The sequence below is a fragment of the Enhydra lutris genome, unplaced genomic scaffold, assembly GCF_002288905.1.
Source record: "Enhydra lutris kenyoni isolate GAN:26980312 unplaced genomic scaffold, ASM228890v2 scaffoldscaffold1, whole genome shotgun sequence".
Taxonomy (NCBI): domain Eukaryota; kingdom Metazoa; phylum Chordata; class Mammalia; order Carnivora; family Mustelidae; genus Enhydra; species Enhydra lutris.
The window spans coordinates 65,219,329-65,235,110 of NW_019154085.1; the positions used below are offsets into that span (position 1 = coordinate 65,219,329).

General features: G+C 42.0%; 1 protein-coding gene across 1 annotated transcript in view; it reads right to left on the reverse strand.

Moving 5' to 3' along the window:
- LOC111145371 (serine/threonine kinase 39) overlaps positions 1 to 3,438 on the reverse strand; it is a 297,684-nt gene extending 294,246 nt beyond the window's left edge. Inside the window, exon 1 of the mRNA XM_022500240.1 lies at positions 3,148 to 3,438. Within this exon, the coding sequence (XP_022355948.1) occupies positions 3,148 to 3,355 (208 nt within the window). The 5' untranslated portion in view covers positions 3,356 to 3,438. The remainder of the gene's footprint in view (positions 1 to 3,147) is intronic.
- Between the last annotated feature and the right edge of the window lie 12,344 nt (positions 3,439 to 15,782).

A 15,782-nucleotide genomic window follows, 5' to 3' on the forward strand; every position in this document is an offset into this window, starting at 1 on the left:
CTCTGCTTTCAGAGCCCCGCAACGGGTTCTCTGCTCAGCGGGGAGCCTGCTTCCCCCCCCTCCTCTGCCTGCCTCGCTGCCTACCTGTGATCTGTCTGTCAAATAAATAAATAAAATCTTAAAAAATGATAATAATTTCACAACACTTTCAACCCCTCTCGAAGTATAAAGCTCCCTCCAATAGACTTTACATCATTTCCAGGTCATGCATAAACTTCTGAACCAGATTAACCCTAAGAGCATTACAAATTCTCCACTGATCTTTTAGAACACAAGAACAGCAATACAACAAAAGGGAAAACTTTATTTTTAGACTTGCAAAATCCTGTATTTACTTTTCTAAAACAGAAGTCAAACAACTGAACCTGCTTTGTTTGAACTTTAGTAAACCGATTCTCTTATAATCCTGAGGCTCCAATCTCTGCCCAGGAGGAAAGGAAGAAAAAGTGCTCTGTGCCACGCTGTAAAGTTAAAAACGCGGTGCCTCCCTCTGTCTTCTGCTGAGACACATCCGAGCCTCCTGCTGGTCGCAGTTCACACTGCCGGAGCCCTATCATATGACACCTGCCGTGTGGAGAGGGAAGGCAGAAGCTCTCCACCCACATTCATGTCGAAACTAGTTCAGTGTCTGAACTACTAACTTCTGCATGTAACGTTTAAGCTAAAGTGCTTCACCACAAGTTCACCTGTAATCGCTCAACTAGCATTAAACGCTAAATGGAAATGGGTTTATAATTCCCTTTAAACATTAAGCCCTTGCAAAACCCTATTCCAGCAATCTGATTTATCAATAACATGGCTTCCGCACAAACCATTGTTTCGTTGGAAAAATACAAGATAAATTTAAAATGTATAAAAGCCCTTCCCACGGTGTGAATGTGCAAAAATAGGGGTAGAAGTAATAAGCAGGTGTTTCTGTTCTCAAATTCCTTAGGTAAACTGACCAACCATAATTAACAGTGCCGTTATTGCAAGCAGAAACAAACCCTGCAATTAATCCCATCACTTAAAAGAATTTTATTCATTAGCTCACAAAACCAGTCAACTCAAAATACTATGCTTTCAAAAGGCAAAGCTTGCATCATAACCCTGATAAATGACAAAATAAGCATATAAACTGATTATAACTAAATTCTGGTTCCCATGATCCCCAGGCCCCCTCCTCCTTTGTGCTCACTCATCACGTCTTAGAGAACTGATTACAAAAAGTCGTGGAGTCCTTGAGGGCAGGAACCATTTTTATGAACTTGTATACTGCTAACACCTAGCACAATGCTTGGGACATAGTAGGGCCATGGATTTTGTGGCACAAATAAAAAATACGGGATCATATGCTATAAAGTATGTAAAAAGAGATGCAGAGGAAGCCAATGTACTTTGCCTCAGAAAAAGCAGAAGCCTTCTCAAGGAAAATTTCCTCTGGCCTTGGGTGCTGAGTGAGATTGCCTACAAACATGGGCACTTGGATAAGAACAGCCTGTGCCCAGACAACAAGGAATGGGAGACCAGATAAGTCATAGGACAGCAGAATATTCAGGATACAATCAAGCAAACTCTGGAAAGGGGCAAAACCCAAAAAACAAAACAAAACAAAAAAACCCAACAACTGAAGGGGTTTATATGCCAGGTTAAAGCAGTTTTCACTGGATAGGCTTTGAGAAGCCCAGAAAGTGATTTAATCCAGGCATTGACACAAAGACACATCCCTTAGAGAATCCCTGGCCCAAAGTTCTGAAAAGTCTGGGTTTTCAAAGAGTTTTATGGAGAGATATCTATTTTAGATTATTTGAAGTCTTCATATTCTAGGTGACTGTTCTGCCCATCGTCTTCTCATATATATGAAATATATGTGTATTTCAGTCTACGCTGTTTCATTTACACAGAAGAGGTGATAAAGGCTCATTTAAACGCCTAATGAAATTCTCCTGTTTTTTACATTTTTAAGGGGGTCTGAAGGATTTTTTTAAAAGAAAAGCAAAAAAAAAAAAAAAAACATATTTAACATAAATATCCTAAATTCCTTTTCCATCACCGTACTTGAATATCCAGCTATGGGAAAGCTGCGTCCCACCGCAGCCCCAGTCAGGCTGGAAGCGGAGGGTGCACTTCGCCTGAAGGCTTCCCTAACTAGATTTAACAAGACTCTGACAAAGGACGACCCACTAGGAAAGGTTCAAAGTGAAGGTTCAACACATATCTCCGGGCCTTTCACGTGTTTGGCCCAACGAAAAGTAATGCCGGCTTCTTGCCGTGGACTTTGCCAGGTTTTTAAAAATGTACGATAAGGTGATATTTGTGAGCCGACTAGATGGCACCGAATGGCAGGAAGCACATCACGGAAAGTCTCGGGTTTCGCTCTTGCAGCTCGGCCCTGAACCGGAGGAAAGCACGGGCCCGGTGCAGGGGAGGAGGCCAGGGTACCTGCCTTTCCCCGAGAGGCCCGGCTGGGCGGCAGGCGGCGCGCCAGGGTACCGGGGCACGCAGGGCTGCAAGACGGGCGTGGAGCAGCAGCTGTCAGGAAGGGAGACCAGCATCCTCCCCGGCATCGGGAAAGAACCTGGGCCTCCGCGATTCCTACGTGGCCCCGTTACCCACGGCGAGAGGCTGCTGACAGGAGGCGGAGGCGCAGAGCTTGGCGAGCAGAAGCGCGGCTGCGCCCGCTGAGTCCCCCAGGACGCAGCCCCCCGGGCGCAGCGCGGGGGCGCTGGAAGCCCAGGGCGGCGCCCCCGCAACCCCACCCCACCGCACCCGCAGCTGCCTGCCCGCGTGGCCACCGGCCACGGGCTGCGGTCCCAACGCGCGGGTGGAGGGCTATGCGGCGGCGTTGCCGGGTCCCTGGCTCCGCCGCCCCGGCGATCCGGGAGATAAAAGTTTGCAGCATGCGGCTCGTCTGCAGTGCGAGTCACATCCGCCGCGCCGCCTCCTGCAGCACCAGCGCTCAGAGAACGAACATATAAATTTAAAAAAAAAAAACAAACAAACAAAAAAAACTGTTGAAGCCGGTAGGCCCCGAAGCCGGCCGCTCTGCCTCCGGGGCGTGCATGCAGGCGAGCCCAGCATCCCGCGCCCCCTCCCGCCCCCGGCCGCGCCTCCCTCCCGGCCTCGGCGCCCGGCCTGGGCCGGCCCTGCCGCGCCCGCAGCACTGACCGATAACCTCCTGCAGTTCGTACGCGTCCCTGCAGATGGGCCAGCCAACGGCCTGCGCCGCCGGGGCCGGGGCCGGAGCCGGGACCGCGGGCGTTGCCGGGGCCGCCGCTGCTGTCGCGGCCGCGGGGGCCGCCGCCGCCGCCGCTGTCACCGGGGCTGTCTGCTGGGGCTGCTGGACGTGCACGGGCGAGCCGATCGGCTCCGCCATGATGCTGCCGGAGGAGAGCGGGAGGACGCGCCGGCCGGCGGACGACCTTCCACTTGAAACTTCCCTTCCCTCACCACCGACACCTCTCGCCCGGCGCACGCCCTCCCCGCCGCGCCGCCGCCGCCGCCGCCGCCGGAGCCAGCCACGAGGGGAGGGAGCGAGGGAGGCCGAGCCGGGTGGAGGGAGGAGGCAGCGCCGGCAGAGGCGGGGTGGGGAGGAGGCGGCGGCCGCCGCGCTCGCCGCGCGCCCTGAGCCTCGTGCGCGCAGTTCTCTGCCTCCGCGAGGGGAACCGCCGCCCCGCCGCCCCCTCCCTCTCTGCTCGAGGCCGGGGAAGTTTCCACCCAAGGGGAGCAGGGCGGGTTTGTGTTTGCTTTTGGGGCCTGCGTCCCAGACAGTCAGGCTCTCCAGAAGATGCCCCCTGGGGACCCCGAGGGCGGGGTCGTTGAACCACCGCCAGGTTCTCCGATTCAGAAGTCGCCCCAGCTGAGGAGAACCTGAAGTTCATTTACAAGTTAGCGAGAGAGACACCTACACGCGGGCCGTTTGTAGGACGCCAGTTAAAAAATAACCCAAGTTGTAACTTTCCTGCGCATTACCTGCCAATATCCCTTTCCCACCTTGTCTAATCTAATCTCAGCCCTTCTACTTTTTTCCGAGTGAAACATGATTCCTTAGGTCCCTGGCTGTTCACAGACTTTTCTTCATTTGTTCCCAGGCGCCTGGATCCCAGGGAAGTGATACAAGGCCCAATAAAGTTAGCATTTAAAAAATGGAAGGTGTTTGGACACTTTATTTCAAAATCTGTGTTCTTAATAACATGCCACATTAACTCCTTATGACAACAGACAACAGGCATTTCTTTTGCAGAGCATACTGCCTCATAAATAAACTGCTGAAAACTTTTGATTAATTGCTTCCTTTTTTTTTTTTAAAGATTTTATTTATTTGACAGAGAGATCATAAGCAGGCAGAGAGGCAGGCAGAGAGAGAGGAGGAAGCAGGCTCCCTGCTGAGCAGAGAGCCCAACGCGGGGCTCAATCCCAGGACCCTGAGATCATGACCCGAGCCGAAGGCAGCGGCTTAGCCCACTGAGCCACCCAGGCGCCCCTGCTGCCTTTTCTTTAACACTCCCAAAATTACCTCATCTTTAAAACTGCTATGGTATAACCATAGGTCTTCCTAATTATAGGTGTCATATTTCACACTGAATGTTCCCTGTGTTCCCTTGGTAGTAATGACCAAGATTACACCATTCTTGTCTTAAGCAGAAACAGTGCAGTGAACCAATGGTCCTAGTGGTCATTTTGCCAAAATTATCTTGTGTAGTTTTCATGACAGCCACTACTGAATAAATGCGTTAGAATAATGAGCAGTATTAAAAAAAAAAAAAAAAAAAACCTCTAAGAAAGATTGTTATACTTTGTCTTCCGAGCTCATACCCAAAAATCTTAATTTTTTTAAGACAATTAAGAAACTCAGAAATTTATTAGAAGAAATGATTTATGTCTAATCAAGCGGTGATGTAAACTAAAATGAGTGTGTGCTTAATCTTACAGCATCCTAGAACAGATGGGGTAAAGCAACTATGGTGCTCTGGTCTATAAGCAGAAATTTATTCTGAACTAAGAAAGTGTACATCTTTTATGCATGGGTGTCCAAAAACTGCGTATTGATTTTAATGTCTGTCAAGAAACAGACAACTTCATGAACAAATAAATTCTAGGCCTCTGATATTTTCAGAGGCAAGTAATAGGGAATAGGGGACCTCTCCTTTTCAAGGGCTGTTCTCCACCCCCAAGGAACTTTTAAGGACTGTTTTTAAGAGAAAAAAAAAATGATTATATTGAACATGACCTCCATTTTGTCATATGAATTTATATTTTGAATTTCAAATCATGAAGTGAGACCGTGAAGGCCAGGAAAGTTCTTGGAACTTAGTTGGAAAACATGATGCTGTCAGGACCAATAGTACAGATTCGAGTCAAACACAGATCACTTAGTTAACTACAAAGAACAACTGTTCCATAGTCACGTACCAGATATCTGTACCCAGCCCACCACTTTCCAAATGGCTACCAGAATGACAACTTGCAAAAGCTTGATGCCTCAGTGCACACCTATCCCTACTACCAGTAAGTCAGTTTAAAGAAGAATATTTACTATCGGTGGCCTTTGGAATCATTTTTATATCTAAAGAACAGAACCTGAATTCTATTTTTAAATTATAAAATTATAAAAGAATTCATTATACTTTCAATCGTTTTATAAGCAATTGAGTAAAGTGGTACTTAAAACTTAGAAATATTGTATTTAAAAAGTATTCAGCTGATGGGCAATTTTCCCTGAAAGCCCATTACTAAATTTAACCCGAAAGATGGCAGGGGAGGAAGCCTTTAAAATATAAACAAGCTTTACTTCAGTACATAAAGAATACATTCAGTCAGAGACTTTAAAACAGAGGAAAAAATAAGAGTCTACATTTTGTTAAGCTTTTACAGCTGCCTCATTATAGGTCGGGGTTTCTCAAGTTCAGCACTTCCGATATTTTGTGGCAGATAGTTCTCTGTGGTGTAGAGGTCTATTCGCCTGACCACTACTCATTAGATGTCAGTAGTACCCCAACTCTTAGTCCTGACTGTCAAAAATATCTCCAGACATAGCCTCTGCAGAGCAAACTGCAGCCTTAGACAAACTATACAAAATTGTCATCTTATAAACAGAGTAGTGCGGTGGCTATTTGCTTTACAAAGAGCTTCTATAGTGTTCAGTTAGTTATTCATAAATTCTGAAAGGGATCAGAATCTGTGACCCCAAAATATGCCACTTTGGCATAAGAACTATTCTGAGCTGAAGGCAATTAAGAAACAACAGACCCAGGAAGAGCTCTCTGCTCTCCCCTATCTGCCTAAAAGCAGGGCATAAATTTCCCATTTGTAAATGGAATTTCCATTCATAAAGGAAATTTCCATTTGTAAAGGTGCCCCCTCTTCCATACCAGAAAGAGGAGAATGACTCTTATCAGGAAATGGCCCTGAAATGTATCCGCATGAACAATTTGTATCTATCCTTCATTTACCTTACATATTTCCCAGTCACCATCCCATGATTTACCCCTGCTAGGAGCCAAACCCCTATTTTCTTTGTCTAACCATTGCCCCGCAATTTAGCACACTTTGTTAAAATGGTCTATAAGCCCCCAATTTTACCCAACTTTTTGAGTTATTCATCACTGAGTACTCTTACATTTATGATCATTGCACATCTGCAAACGAACTGTTTCTTCCTTTGCTACTCTGTCTTTTGTCAGTTCAATTTTCAGGCCTCCAGTCACTAAATCCGAGAAGTGAGAGGAAGTTTTTTTCCTCCTCTACAGCCCCTTGAACATCTAAGGAAGATGTGGCCACAGCTTTGAAGAAAGTAAGTGCCTGAATCAAATCTTGTCCCCACCATTATTTCATCTCTGACTTTGAACTTATTAAATTATGTCTCAATTTCCTCATTCACACAATCAGCATCATAATAACTTCCTTGTGGGTTGTTACAACATAATTTGTATGTAAGAAGCTCAGCATAATGTCTGACACATAGTAAATGCTCAGTGAAAACCCTTATCAGTGTCATCATCATCATTATCCTTTTCTGCCAAGATTTGTAACAAAATACGTAGGAGAAAGAGACATAATGATGGTAATCATAAGCTGTACAGAACATAAGCTCCCTGAGGGCAAGAATGTTTGTTCCTCGGTTCACTGCTGTTTCCTAGTGCCTGGAATAAAATCTAGCATGGAATATACTCAGTAAATATTTGTTGAATGAATATAACACTTTTCAAATGCATAAAAACATGCTTTTAGACATCAGAATGAGTCAGCTATGTCAAGGATGGATTACATGGGAGGAAACCGGAGGCGGAGAGACCTATTTGAAAGCCACTGCCATAGTCAAGTTAGAGAAATGTGCATGTGAAAAAAGCTCATGATATTGAAGACAATGATGAGGGGGTAGATTGAAGAATTATTTAAGGAGCAGAGAGATAGAACTTGATGACAGATGAGATTCCTTTAAAAATCAAATTGCCTCAATGCATTAAAAAAAAAGTAGATGTACACAAGTACAATTTATAACGTGTTTTAAAAATACACCTACAGTAGGAATGGGAGGCTCTTGATTGACAGATGGTCTTTCTCCCATGGCTAACCTGTAATCTACTGCAAAGTCACTGCCATTGCATGGTGGGAAAAGGCCAGATGTTCTTGGGTGGGAAGAAAAGCTATCACCATATCTTCCGTCTCCTACTCTTTCATACTTACTCTTTTATTAACTGTGTTTGAGGGTAGAATTGTGAAAGAGCTGGATTTTAATTTGAGTGATTGCTTCCAAAGACAAGGATCCAATGTTTTTGAGTTAGGGTGATGGCAAGACATAGTAAAAAAGGGGGGGATCGGTTTAAGTCAGTAATAGGTGGATTGAAATACTTGCTTTGCACTTACCAGCTGCCAGCTTAAACTCTCTGAGCTTGTTTTCTTAAAGTGAGGACAATCACCCCAGGATGATTGGGCAGCTGGAAGGATGAAATGAGCTGGTATGTACAACACAAGTGACCCACCGCACACAGTAGTGGCTCTGGAATTCTGGACTGGGAGGGACTCGGGGTGGGGGCTCATCTCAGGGGAAGGGAGGGATTGTAAATTGTATTGTGTCACCTAAAAAGATATGCTGAAGTCCTAGATCCCAATACTTATGAATATGACCTCATTTGCAAATAGGGTCTTGACAAAAGTAAGCAAGTAACGATTAGGTCATACTGGATTAGGTTGGTACCCTTCTAAGAAAGAGGAAATTTGGACCCAGAGATACAGACACACACACACAGAGCATGTCATGAGACCAGGGAGGCAGAGACTGAGTGATGAGTCTATAAACCAAAGAATGCCAAAGATGTGCCACATTAGCCAGAAGCTAAGAGAGGGTCATGGAACAGATTCTCCCTTAGAACCTCCAGTAGGAACCAACCCTGCCAAGACCTTGATTTTTGGACTCCTTGACTTCAGACTGTGAGCGAATAAATTTCTGTTATTTTAAGCCACTTGGTTTGTGGTACGTTGTTACAGCAGCCCTGGGGAAATAATAGAGCAGGATTATGGGATTTGTTCTTCAGCCAACTGCATTTTATTTGGACCGACTTTAGCAAAGAGCACTAATGGAAACTAGCCACTCCTTTGGAGCCACCACACTACCAAAACGTGGACTTTACAACTTGCTTTTAATATTATTATTTTTTAAACCTGCAGAATAAATATCTGAATGAATGAAGTCTTGGCTGAGATGTCAAATGTCCATCCGAAAAATGCATTGAAGAATATATGAACCTTTCCAACCTCGAAGACCTTTCCTACTTAGCATACTGACAGAGATGTCATGTGCTTTCCACCGGCACAGCTTATGCTATCTATCACCTAAAGTCCAGAACTGGTGTGATTCTATTTTATTAGGTTTAACACAGTTTAGTGGCAAGGTGTCATTAGTGCTTATTTCCCAGCCATAAACGGAAAAAGAGGCTTAAATCTACTTTAAGTGGAATTATTGCAAAGACACTGCTTCTTAAATTCATCACATGTGATTAAGGAATTAAACTTAAATGACTTAGGACTTGTAGACATGTGTTTTCATTGATTTCCCCACCAGCTCTTGAAATTGGCTTTCTATTGCATTTTATATTACAGACAAAATTGCTCTGGTGACGGTTAATGTCTCTTCATTAATCTCAGAGGTTTCTGACCATGATTGAAAGGTTTCTGGTCCTGATAGAAAGAGGTCTTACTGGAAACCCTAATCTCTCTACCAATAGGGAAGACCTCCATATTTAGCAAGGTTTGCCCTTTTCTAAAACATCCAAAGGCATTGTGGTAAATCTGTGCAGCATACATATTCTTCCATGATGTAATCTGTCTAAAACCTGATAGTCCTGTCCCAGGCAGAATGACATTAAAATGTAATTAAAAGCAATTTGATTCTTTAGTGCTGACTCCATTGAAGAATCTCAAATAGGAATCCTATTCATTACACAAAAGAGCACTTTCTGAAAATATTTGGTTCAGACCTCTCACCTTCAGATTTTTCCAAATACCAAAGATATCTCAATGTCTCGCTCTTCCTATTAAACAATCCTCTCACCAGAACTATCCACAAAACCCTAAACACCCTACCATCTCTGACTCTCTGGCCTTCCTACCAAACTCAGATCTTTATCAGGAGCAGTATCTTGGGTTACATGCATTCTGAGACAAAGAAGGATCAGGGGCTGCCCTGGCTTGTAAGGAGGGGTATGTAATAAAACACTTGTAATTGAATGTATTAATATTCTTTCATTCAGGAAATACATTTTTAGGGACTATAATTTGCATGGCACTTTGCCAAATGCTGTAGGAAAATAAAAGACAAAACTACCTCCACCCTTAAGAACTGTATATCCCATAAAAACCTACTTGCTCCACTGTCCAATCTCTCAGGGCCCCAACCACCCCCTAAAGTTACCAAAACATGTGAACAGCTAGAGGTCACAGAGATGTCATATGATATAGGTCAGTCTGATGATCAAGTAAATCACTTCTTTTGTTATTGACTGGCAAAGTCTAAGCAACAACAACAACAAAGAGAAACTATACCCTTCTAATGTGAAAGCCAAGGATCCTAAGAGAAATAGCAGGAAATGGCAAGAAAACAACAATGAATTTCAGATGAAAGAACACAGAAGGAGAGGCGGATGTTACAGGAAGGTAGAGATACTTGGGAGAGGTCGATGCCTTTGAAATCAAGCAGTTTAGAAGAGGATGGCAGAAATGGCCTTGAAGAAAGAAAAGAATTCAGGTGGAAGGAAGTTCAGTGTCACGGGCTAGACCTGCATCAAAGGAGACACAGTCCAGGTGCAAGCACATATGTCTACACAGTGGGAGCCGTGGGACCATGTCACGCTGAACAGCGCTGGCCCAGCACGGCACTCTGTCCTGCCAGAAAGCTAGCCCAGTGTTGCCAGATCTTCTGGTTGTTTCAAGAGAAGCCAACAGATCTGATTTCATGTGAAATTTTTCAGTTTTTAACTATTGGCCCAATCTTATCCAATGCTGCACGGACTCTGGTACCATGTACATAATGTGTAAAAACAAGAAAACACTAAGCAGAGTCTTTGACCAAGTACCCACTTAGTTAAACATGGATCAGAATGATAAACTCCAAATTCAGGGTAGTCATTACGTGGAGAGAATAGGCAGGGGAAAGGCACACAAAGGGCTTGTATGGCATCTGTAATGTTTTATCGCTTTAATAAAAATCTGTAATAAATACAGCAAAATGATAAGATTTGTTAGACTGGATGGCGGGTCCGTGAGTCTTTATTACCTTTGTATCCCTATTGTGCTGTATGTTTGAAATATTTCAAAATTATGAAACAATAATACCAGGAAGGCCAAACATTTTTAGCCCACATCAGACCAGTGGAGCACCACTTGTGGCTTTTCATAGCATGTCTCAAGACACACACACACACACACACACACACACACACAAAACCACCACCAACAACAAAAAACAGAGAGTCCATGCTCGGGTTAGGCCAGGGTAGAAAGCACAGGTGATCCCGGTGTCTTTCAGTCTGGCTGGGTGTCACAGGAGCGTGCATCTTGTCAAAACTCTTCAGGCCCCGGTGTCACCTATATTCCACTAAACCATAGCCTGCTGGTAGAAACTGTGCATCTAGATGATTCTATTGGGCAGTCCAAATTGCAAATAACTGTGAGGACCAGAGAACATCACTGTGACACAGGAAAGCCACAACAACTAGAAAAGCACCAGAGTCAGGGGGTTCCCTGCAAGGTGACAACTTTAAAAGATTCGATGGTCACTGAATAACAGGCTCAGGTCATGGTCTCAGGGTCTTGGGACTGAGCTCCCTTCTCAGCAGGGAGTCTGCTTCTTCCTCTCCCTCTCCTCCTCCCTCCTACTCATACACTCACTCTCTCTCAAATACGTAAAATCTTCAAAAAAAAAAAAAAAAAGGGACAGAGTCTTTTTGAAATAAGAACTGTTGAAATAGTAACTATTTTTAAAAATATTTTCATTGAAATGGTTAGAATAAAATAATATTCAGTGCATTATTTCAAAGAAACAAACTATGTACCTATCATGTGTGAGCTTTGGGCATAGGACTGTGGAACAATGGAAAGATGAATGAGACACGTCCCTGTGCTCAAAGCTTAACATCTAAGAGGACAGAGAGACAGGTAAACACATAATACAACTCTTGAGGACAGGGAGATTGGTCACGTGTACAAGACTGTAGTTTTGCCTCAAAAACTATAGCGAGACATTCAAGTTATTGGGCCGTAGGGTCCTATTTTAACCATTTTCTGGTGGCCTGGGTTTGATGGAGAGACCCCTGAAGCTGGAAAGGAGAAAGGAGAAGAAGAGCCATTCAAAACAATTTCGACTTCAAACGATATTATTATATGAAGGGGTCAAAAATGATAAGTCTTGAAAGAATGTTTTCGTCATAAATTAATCAGATTTACCCACAAATATTACGTTTTTACCCTGATTGATTTATTTATTAAAAGATATTTATTTGAGAGAGAGAGAGCACAAGGGGAAAGGAGGGATCCAGGGAGAGGGAGAAGCAGACTCCCTGCTAAGCAGGAAGCCCCACAGTAGGGCTCAGTCCCAGGACCCCAAAATCATGACCTGAGCCAAAGGCGGACACTGAACCACTGAGCCACCCATGGCCCTTTTATGCTGATTAAAGAGAGGTTTTTTCCTTTGATAGAAAGAAGACTTCAGTGTTACTTTGTTTCAGAATCCCACACATGAATCAATCACTGAGTGAATAAATGAAATTTTAAGCCTCATAACAAGGATAACTTCGGATCATCGTATATTGCATTATGGTAATTTTCAATAATGTCTCTAATTCCTTTCACACTGATAACAATGACTACAGTTTATAGAGACATTGTACCAAGCATTTTAGTTACATTCTATCAATTGATCTTCACCTACAGCTTGATGATATAGGTAACATTTTGTGCATTTTTATAGATGGAGAGGGAAGGTCATAATGGTTAAGTAACTTAAACTGAACCCTAATCCATTTTATCTGTAGCAGAGCCAAGATTCAAATCTGCTCTGTCCAACTCCAAAGTCACAAAGTTAAACTTTGCACTATAGCCCTCTATCACTTGACAAGGCATATTTTTTATTATTTCATTAAAATTTTCAAACAAAATTTTATTAACTAAATTAAATTATAATTTAATTTTAAAATGACTATTGATGTGTGATGCAGTTTAATGACACTAAAGCCAGAAGATAAGGTTGCAGATAGCCAAGAATGGAATATTCTTTCTTAAAACAGTAATTTTTGGCAATTTTGAGTTTGGAGACAAATATTCCTCCATTCTACACCTCCATTCAAATATTATAAATACTACTTCTAAAACTACCTTTGTGCACCTCTAATAATACTTGTGAACAATGTTTATTGTTAATCTGGGTTTTTAAAATGGTAAATGTTTAAATAATTAATATAAATAATTTGTTAGTTTGGTCTTCAAATCAAGTAAAAGCTATATGACAGTACTTCATGGTCCATTAACTAAATGGGACCAGTTAATTCAGTCAAGTAGTGAATAATTTTCAAATCAATTGTTCTTCAAATACAAAGGATAGTGGTGTATATAAACAAGTCAAGAGACTAGAAAAGGCCAAGTAATCTTATAAAACTTTGAAACATCTTTGAATAGATAACTCAATATTTTTTCATTTTTATTAGTTTAAATCTTTAAAAATTTCATTAAAACATAAAAGAAATTTTTGAAAAAAATCACAATTTCCTGTGTTACTAATCCACACATTTTTTGAATATCAAGAGTCATAGCAAGCTTACCATTTTGTCTTCCTGTGGCTGGAAGTTAACACCCTGTGATGGAGTTGATATTATGTAATGAAATAAGATTTTTTTTTTAAGATTTTTTATTTATTTGACAGAGAGAGAGATCACAAGTAGAGAGAGAGAGAGAGAGGAGGAAGCAGGCTCCCTGCCTAGCAGAGAGCCCGATGTGGGACTCGATCCCAGGACCCTGAGATCATGACCTGAGCTGAAGGCAGAGGCTTAACCCACTGAGCCACCCAGGCAGCCCCATGAAATAAGATTTTATGGGCACAAACGTTTTCTCAAAAAATAGCAAGAATGTTTACTGTAAAATGAAAAGCAGTAATCCAGTAACCCAAAAGGCTCATATATATGTTGACAGAATTAGAGCACTTGCTTTATGCAATAAGCAATTAAAATTAGGAATAAGGGCTGATGACAAAATTGTAAAAGAGCTTCGTTAAAAAAATTATTTTCCTTTTGAATATACATTCCATGTACAAGTTATACAAAGTTATTTATTTATTTATTTATTTATTTTTAAAAGATTTTATTTATTTATTATTTGACAGACAGATCACAAGTAGGCAGAGAGGCAGGCAGAGAGAGAGAGAGAGGAAGGGAAGCAGGCTCCCCACTGAGCAGAGAGCCCGATGTGGGGCTCGATCCCAGGACCCTGGGATCATGACCTGAGCCGAAGGCAGAGGCTTTAACCCACTGAGCCACCCTGGCGCCCCACATGTTGTACAAATTTAGAGATAGAAAAGGGGTAGAGTGAACACTACATCTCCTTCCTGCCCTTGTCTTCCACCCATGTGGCTGTCTTTTTTAGAGGCAACTACTAATACCTTGCATCCTTCAAGGGATACTCCGTGCATATGCAACTATCTTAATATATTACTTTCTCTACTAATGGCAATACATACTGATCTACAGCCCCACTTTTTTCCTACTTAATAAATATCTCAGAAAAGATGTCATGGAGTCTTTTATTATTATTATTATTTAGACCTAACTCTATGCCATCCATCTTTTCTCTTTTTACTGAGGCATAATTTGCATTCACTAAGAGGCAAGATTCAGTCTGATACATTTTGAGAATTGAATACAGGAGTATAACCACTTCGTAAAGCAAGATATAGAAATTTCATAATTTTTCTTCTTAAAAGCTAATTAATATTCCATTGAATGGATGTGTTATGATTGATTTAACCAGACCTCTATTGATGGACTCTTCTGCTGTCACAAACACAACTTCAGTGAACAATACGCACACCTATGATATTGCATGGGTCCAGGTGTACCTATAGAAAAATTCCTATAAGTAGGATGGCTGTATCAGAGGGTATGTGCATTTTTCATTTCAAGAGATATTAACAAGTTACTTACCATAGGGGTTGTACTGAATTACGCTCCTGCTAACAATATATGCAATTCCCTTTGCAGTATATTGTGGGTACAGAGATGCCTGATCTTGGCCCATCTGGTAGGTGAAAAAAAAACTGTGATTGTAGCTTTAATTTTGTTTCTTTCATTTGGAGGGACAATGAGCATCTTTTCCTGTGTTTAAGAGCCAGGAAACAGCTTCATTCCAAGAGAGAAATTGAGTAAAAGCAAAGACATTGCAAAGACTAAGCCATGCATTTGAGGTGATGAACAGTAACAGGGAAGACCTGACATTTATTCTGACCTTTCAAGAGAAGCTGGACAAAGTAATGTTTTTTGGAGGACAATAGAAACTGGATAAAACTTGCTATTTTCAGTATGACCTGTAAAGAAGATGTCAAAACCGTAAATGGAAAACTCCAAGAAGCCAAACATCTAAGAAAGTATGAGTATGCCTGGCCGAATCACAAATGAAGACAATGCTAATTTGTTTCTTCAACATAAATGGTATTGTCCCTGCTGAATTAATCTTCAAGGTCAGTCAGGCGGGCTTATTATGCAGAAAATCTAAAACATTTGTGGGATTGTGTGCTGCACAAATCATTGCTTGATCATCCATTTTATTCACTGCACTTTGAACAACTTTTGGCCAGCTTTTAAAAATCAGAGCAACTCTAAAAGGCAAAAAGCCATCGCAAAAAAAAAAAAAAAAAAAAAGCAAAAATTGTCATTGAGGATATTCAGAAGAGTGTGACTCCAGTTCTAATGGCAATCCCAACAGAAAAGACTCGAAATACTTGGGGCAGTACTTGAAATAACTACATAGGCTCCCAATGTGATTTATTCAAAGGGAACAATACTCCCTTAGATTTAAAAGTTCTTCTTTCAAATTGGTACTCTTGCTGGATAATTACATCATTTTTACCATCTTCATCTATCAGTCAGAGACCTAAAATCCTTCAACTGCCCTCTCCCCCTCCAGTGAAGTGCCTCATGGAACAACAGAACAACAGAAAGAACACTATTTTTGGATTTATTAGACTCCCTTATTAGTTGCAAAACATTAAGTCGTTTCTTTTTTTTTCCGGGCCTCGGTTTTCTTTTCTGTTAAGTTCAGATAAC